The following is a 5,903-nucleotide window of genomic DNA, read 5'->3' as shown; positions in this document are numbered from 1 at the left end:
GTGGGGAGAAGAGGCAGGTGGGGAGGAGAGGCAGGTGGAGGAGGGAGGCAGAAGCTCCACTTGGTGAGGTGCTTGCTGTCATGGTTCTGGGATGGGACAAGACCTTGGTTTGCCTTGGGGGGCCTAAGCTGACCTCTGCTGGGTTCCAGCTGGGCTAGGCTGCCCCTCTGGGTCGGATCTGTCCTCCCAGCGGGTCTAAGAGCCCCCTCCTCTTTGCAGTGGGTCTTGGCCTTTGAGATCTTCATCCCTTTGGTCCTCTTTTTCATCCTGCTGGGGCTGCGGCAGAAGAAACCCACCATCTCTGTGAAGGAAGGTGAGGGTCTGGGCAAGCAGGGCCAGGCCATGGCTGGAGCGGGTGGGCCAGTATAGTCCTCCCTTGTGCCGCACCGTGTCCCGTGTGCACGTCCGCATGCTGTGCCCACTGCTCCACAGACCTGGAGGGGCGGTCAGCAAGCTTGCTCTCTCGGGCATCCTGGGCCTGCGTCTCAGGCCTGTGGCTGGGCTCCTGGAACGGCCTGGCTGGCTATGGTGTCCACAAGTGACCATGGCATCCAGCCCCATCATGGCCCAGCACTCACTGGTCTCCTCTGTTCTGTTTTGACCCCACCCTGCCCACGCATGGTTTCTGCCCTCCTCCGTGTGGCCCGCATGCAGTCTGTAAGTGTGTAGACACCTCCTCCAGGCTGGCCTCCAGGCGGAGTCCTCCTGTGCAGCTGAAACAGCCCTCCTGCTTGCATTAACCACCTTCCCCAGACCCAGCTGCAGCTGCCAAGCCCCCTGTGCCCTGCTAGGGGCAGTGGCTCTAAACTGGACAGTGGGTAGTGAAGGGACAGGTGCTGAGCCACTGCTGGCCCAGGTTGAGCTGCTGGAGTGTCTTCCTCTTTGTGGGGTCACTTGACTGGCCAGCAGTGGCTCACCTAGGACTGAGCGAGGCCAGTCTGGCTTCTCTCCCTTCACATCCCTGTGGGCTCCTGCACTCACCCTGCTAACCTGCTGGCCAGAGAGGTCAGAGGGCACTGCCCAGTTGGGTGCTGGGACCCCTAGGCTTGGTGGGGAGTGCTGGTGCTGGCCACCTGTGAATTCAGGCCTTTGAACCTGGGCAGTTGAGGGAAGAGGGCGACCAGAGAGGAGAGGGAGATCCTGAGGGTGCTAGGGTAGGTTTTGCAGTAGCCCTTTGACCTCTGACCTTGGAGCTTGGCCGCTGTACAGCTGGGGTTTGGGTGCTGCCCCCTGCCTGATGCCGCTTCTCCTTTCTGACTCTCCAAACTTCTGCCGGCCTGTCTCCCTCTCCCTGGCTCCCCTTCTCCGGGCTTCTCACGCCCCCACCCTGCAGCCTTCTACACAGCCGCGCCCCTCACCTCAGCCGGCATCCTGCCTGTCATGCAATCGCTGTGCCCAGACGGCCAGCGAGACGAATTCGGTTTCCTGCAGTATACCAACTCCACGTGAGTGTGGCCCTGCTCCTGTGACTGGCGGCCCCAGAACCCTGCCCACCAATTCCGACCGAGTGCCTCACCCCTACCTGAAAGCCCAAACCCATATAAATGTCCGCCCCTAACACTGTGTGAGTAGCCACCTCCAGAGCCCCCCAGCTGCACATCAGGGTCCCCCGTGGGAGTCCCAGCGTGGTCTCATCCACTACTTACGTTGTGGGGTTCAGGGTCACTCAGCTTCTGGAGCGCCTCAACCGAGTGGTGGAGGAAGGCAACTTGTTCGACCCAGTGCGGCCCAGCCTGGGCTCGGAGCTTGAGGCTCTGCGGCAGCACCTGGAGGCGCTGAACACCAGCCCCAGTGCCTGGGAGGGCGACTCGCACAGCCCTGCAGGTAGGTGGGACTGGCGGCATCCGGGAGGGGTGCTGGGGGTGAGTGGCCTCTGCCTCTCCATCTGTTCTTGGACTCTTTGTTCTGATGTCATGGGCCTGAACGAAGCGGTGCAGGGTTCACTGTGCACCTGCTGAACCCAGTCTCCTACTTCTGATGTCCAGGGCTCACCTTCTCTCTGGACTCAGTGGTCAGGGACCCGCAGAAGCTCCTGCACTTCCTGACACAGAATCTGTCACTGCCCAACAGCACAGCACAGGCTTTTCTGGCTGCCCAAGTGGACTCACCTGAGGTGAGGCGGACCCTCACTGGGGCCCCTGGTGGGGGGGGGGGCCCAGGGCCAGGAGCTCAGCCTAATGACGCCCCCTGCTGGCCGCCAGGTCTACCGCCTGCTCTTGAGCCCAAGGTCCACTCTGCGTGTGGGCTCCGGCCTCCCCTGGGGTCAGGAGGCCTGGAGCCAGCTGGGGGGCAGTTCTCTACTCCAGATGCAGGTGAGGACATCTGGGGTACTGGGAGTGGGCCTCTGGTCTTCGGTGGGTGTTTCTGCCCTGGTAGGCGAGGGAGGGAGGGCACCAGAGGTCTAGTACAGCCACAGCCCACCCACCCAGGATCAGGCCCCATGTCTGGGGGTTCAGGGTAGGCTTTCCTTCCTGGAGACCTGGCCTTTGGCCCCACAGTCCCCCCACCCCCCACAGGAGCTGCTGCTGGCCCCCACCTTCCTGGAGGGGCTCACGTGCACACCAGGCTCTGGGGAGCTGGGCCGCATCCTTACAGCTCGAGATGGTCAGCAGAGTGCCCTGCAGGGCTACCGGGCCGCTGTCTGCAGTGGGCAGGCTGCCTCCCGCACCCGCCGCTTCTCTGGGCTGGCAGCTGAACTCAGAAACCAGCTGGATGTGGCCAAGATCGGCCAGCAGGTGAGGCTCAGCCTGCCAACTGACCAGCAGGGCTGAGGACAGGGCCAGAGTGAGGGCTAGCGCTGTAGTGCCACCGTGGAGCCACGGCAGCCCTGGGCCAGAGGCTGGGCCCAGGCTTCGACGCTGGAACCCTGCCCTTCCTCGTGCTGGCCTCTCCTGGGCTGCAGACCTGTCCTCAGCTCCTTTGTGGTCACCTCTGTGCAGTCTTTCCTGACCTTCCTACCTCAGTCCCCCCACCTGCTTGTAAATCCCTTCTCTGAGCACACAGGCTCCCACATGCCCCTCTGTCCTTAGCTGGGCCTAGATGTGGCCAATGGCTCAGAACCCCAGCAGCAGCCACCAACGCCCAGGCGCCTGCAAGCACTGCTGGAGGACCTGCTGGATGCCCAGAAGGTTCTTCGGGATGTGGACATTCTCTCGGCCCTGGCACTGCTGTTGCCTCAGGGTGCCTGCGTCCGCCCGACTGCCGTGTCCTCCACCAGTGGTGCCAGCACCACAGTCAATGGCACAGGCACGGGCTCTGCGGCCAGCGTTGGGGCCAATGCCACCACAGAGGAGGGCAGCCTGCCCCCTGTGGCCCCGGCCTCCGCGGACGTGCTGCAGGGCCAGTGTGCTGCTTTCGTGCAGCTCTGGGCTGGCCTGCAGCCCATCCTCTGTGGCAACAACCGGTAGGTGTGTGTAGGCCGGACCCCAGACCCTTTGACATCTGTCTCACCCCCTGCCAGGTCTCACTGCCATCCCGCCCCCTCCATCTGAAAGTCACTCCCAGGTGCCCTGCCTTTGACTGCTGACCTGGCATCTTGCCGGTCTCACCTAGCCTGCAAACCCTACCCAGAGCTCTGAAGCCCTGCCCTCATCCACCCATCCTCGCCCCATCCTGCTGCACCACCCCATTTCCACCCTGAAGGCCACCTGGAGCCTGCGGACCCTCTCCCTCAGGTGCAGTTGCACAGCCCCCACCCCTGAAGCCCCCCCGATGCCCATCCCTCCCTAGCACCATCGAGCCAGAGGCGCTGCGGCGTGGCAACATGAGCTCGCTGGGCTTCACCAGCAAGGAGCAGCGGAACCTCGGCCTCCTGGTACACCTCATGACCAGCAACCCCAAGATCCTGTACGCACCCGCAGGCTCCGAGGCTGACCGCGTCATCCTGAAGGTGTGCGGCCTGGCAGCTCGTGTTGGCACGTGTGGGCACCCTGCAGGACCTCGTGGGCTCAGGGTGGGGCGGGCTTAGCTCCTGACAGGAAGCGTAGCAGGCTCCTGGCACTAATCTGTCGTGGGGGGCCGACCTGTGCTGTGGGGCGCACCAGGGGCTGCATCTGTCAGCCATGGGGTAGGTGCAACAGCCGGAAAGCTCCCGGAGTATGTTCAGGGACTTACGTTGGGGCAGAAGTATCTTGGCCACAACAGCAGAGATCAGGGATGGGAACGCCTGGGAGGGGTCAGCCCATGGACAGGCTCTGGAGCTGAGCGAGAGTGTGGAGGATGGACTGGGAGAGTTGAAGGGTGAAGACAGGAAAGTGTGAAGAGAGATAGGACCCTGGAGGTGCAGCGGTTAAGGACCTGGCTGTGAACCAAAAGGCCTGTGGTGTAAACCATCCAGAGCAGAAAAATAATGCCATCAGCTTCCCTCATAACGGCTCAGGACACTGTGTGCAGCGCCACTGTCCTCCAGGGTCGCTGAGTAAGAACCGAATTGATATAGAGCTTGTGGGGTTTTGGAGCAGGGGCCTGATGAAGACCCCAGCAGGTGGAGGCAAGTGGGAATGCTGACTGTCCAGGAGACAAGGGCTCAACAGGTAGAAGGTTGGTGGGTTGGAGGTTGTTGGCCGTGTGGAAGCTTCAGGAGAGCTGGTGGGCCACGGCAGGCAGTGTCCAGGTGAGAAAGTCTTCAGAAAACCAGCTTGTTTGGAGTGCAGCCAGCCAGTCACCTGTGCTGCATGTGAGGGCGAGGGGAGAGAGGGTTCTGGTGACTCTTCTGGGAACCCCATGCTGCCCCCTTCACTCTCTGCAGGCCAACGAGACCTTTGCATTCGTAGGCAACGTGACTCACTACGCCCAGCTCTGGCTCAACATCTCAGCTGAGATCCGCAGCTTCCTGGAGCAGGGCCGCCTGCAGCAGCACCTCCACTGGCTGCAGCAGGTGGCCCCGGGGGCCCTGGTGGGCGGGATGCAGCAGCCCCACCACACGTGGGGTGTCCACCCTCTAAGCCTGCCCTATGCCCTCAGTATGTGGAGGAGCTTCGGCTGCACCCTGAAGCACTGAACCTGTCGATGGAGGAGCTGCCGGCTGCCCTGCGTCAGGACAACTTTTCACTGCCCAGTGGTCCGGTCCTCCTGCAGCAGCTGGACACGATTGACAATGCTGCATGCGGTTGGATCCAGTTCATGTCCAAGGTGAGGCGGGAGCAGGCAGGGTAGGTGAGGGCTGCGCCCCCAGGTCATGCCCAACCTTGCCACCTCCCCAGGTGAGCGTGGACATCTTCAAAGGCTTTCCTGACGAGGAGAGCATCGTCAACTACACACTCAACCAAGCCTACCAGGACAACGTCACGGTCTTTGCCAGTGAGCTTCCAGTCCCGCCCACACCCTGGCCCTGCCCTCCTCCTGCCCCAGCCCACTCACCACTCTTGGGCCTGGGTCCCCAGGTGTGATCTTCCAGACACGGAAGGACGGCTCTCTCCCGCCCCACGTCCACTACAAGATTCGCCAGAACTCAAGCTTCACCGAGAAAACCAATGAGATCCGCAGGGCCTACTGGCGACCAGGCCCTAACACGGGAGGCCGCTTCTACTTCCTGTACGGCTTCGTGTGGATCCAGGGTAAGGGGCCCTCCGGGAGTGGTCGGGGGTGGGGCCACAGGAAAGGCGTCCCCTGACCCTTCTCCTCTGCAGACATGATGGAGCGTGCCATCATTAACACCTTTGTGGGTCATGATGTGGTGGAACCTGGCAACTATGTGCAGATGTTTCCTTACCCGTGCTACACGCGGGACGAGTGAGTGTGGGGCCAGGCTGGGGGCGGGCCAGGGCCGGGCTGGGGGCGGGCTGCACCCTGACCCCACGCCCAGCTTCCTCTTTGTCATCGAGCACATGATGCCACTCTGCATGGTGATCTCGTGGGTGTACTCCGTGGCCATGACCATCCAACACATTGTGGCGGAGAAGGAA

The 5,903-nt window shown here is 62.5% G+C and overlaps 1 protein-coding gene across 1 annotated transcript in view; it reads left to right on the top strand.

Moving 5' to 3' along the window:
• Nucleotides 1-5,903, top strand: part of ABCA2 (ATP-binding cassette, sub-family A (ABC1), member 2) — a 21,274-nt gene that overhangs the window by 2,618 nt on the left and 12,753 nt on the right. The window contains exons 4-17 of the mRNA XM_006900653.1: nucleotides 220-313; nucleotides 1,334-1,445; nucleotides 1,661-1,824; nucleotides 1,986-2,113; nucleotides 2,202-2,312; nucleotides 2,517-2,735; nucleotides 3,030-3,403; nucleotides 3,730-3,889; nucleotides 4,748-4,876; nucleotides 4,963-5,130; nucleotides 5,202-5,298; nucleotides 5,382-5,555; nucleotides 5,628-5,730; nucleotides 5,804-5,903. The exon at nucleotides 5,804-5,903 is cut by the window's right edge and continues 10 nt beyond it. Coding sequence (XP_006900715.1) covers nucleotides 220-313; nucleotides 1,334-1,445; nucleotides 1,661-1,824; nucleotides 1,986-2,113; nucleotides 2,202-2,312; nucleotides 2,517-2,735; nucleotides 3,030-3,403; nucleotides 3,730-3,889; nucleotides 4,748-4,876; nucleotides 4,963-5,130; nucleotides 5,202-5,298; nucleotides 5,382-5,555; nucleotides 5,628-5,730; nucleotides 5,804-5,903 — 2,133 coding nt within the window. The remainder of the gene's footprint in view (nucleotides 1-219; nucleotides 314-1,333; nucleotides 1,446-1,660; nucleotides 1,825-1,985; nucleotides 2,114-2,201; nucleotides 2,313-2,516; nucleotides 2,736-3,029; nucleotides 3,404-3,729; nucleotides 3,890-4,747; nucleotides 4,877-4,962; nucleotides 5,131-5,201; nucleotides 5,299-5,381; nucleotides 5,556-5,627; nucleotides 5,731-5,803) is intronic.

The sequence above is a fragment of the Elephantulus edwardii genome, unplaced genomic scaffold (assembly GCF_000299155.1).
Source record: "Elephantulus edwardii isolate Elephantulus edwardi_28Jun2011 unplaced genomic scaffold, EleEdw1.0 scaffold00289, whole genome shotgun sequence".
In the NCBI taxonomy this organism is placed as follows: Eukaryota; Metazoa; Chordata; class Mammalia; order Macroscelidea; family Macroscelididae; genus Elephantulus; species Elephantulus edwardii.
This window is presented reverse-complemented; position numbering and strand designations above follow the sequence as displayed.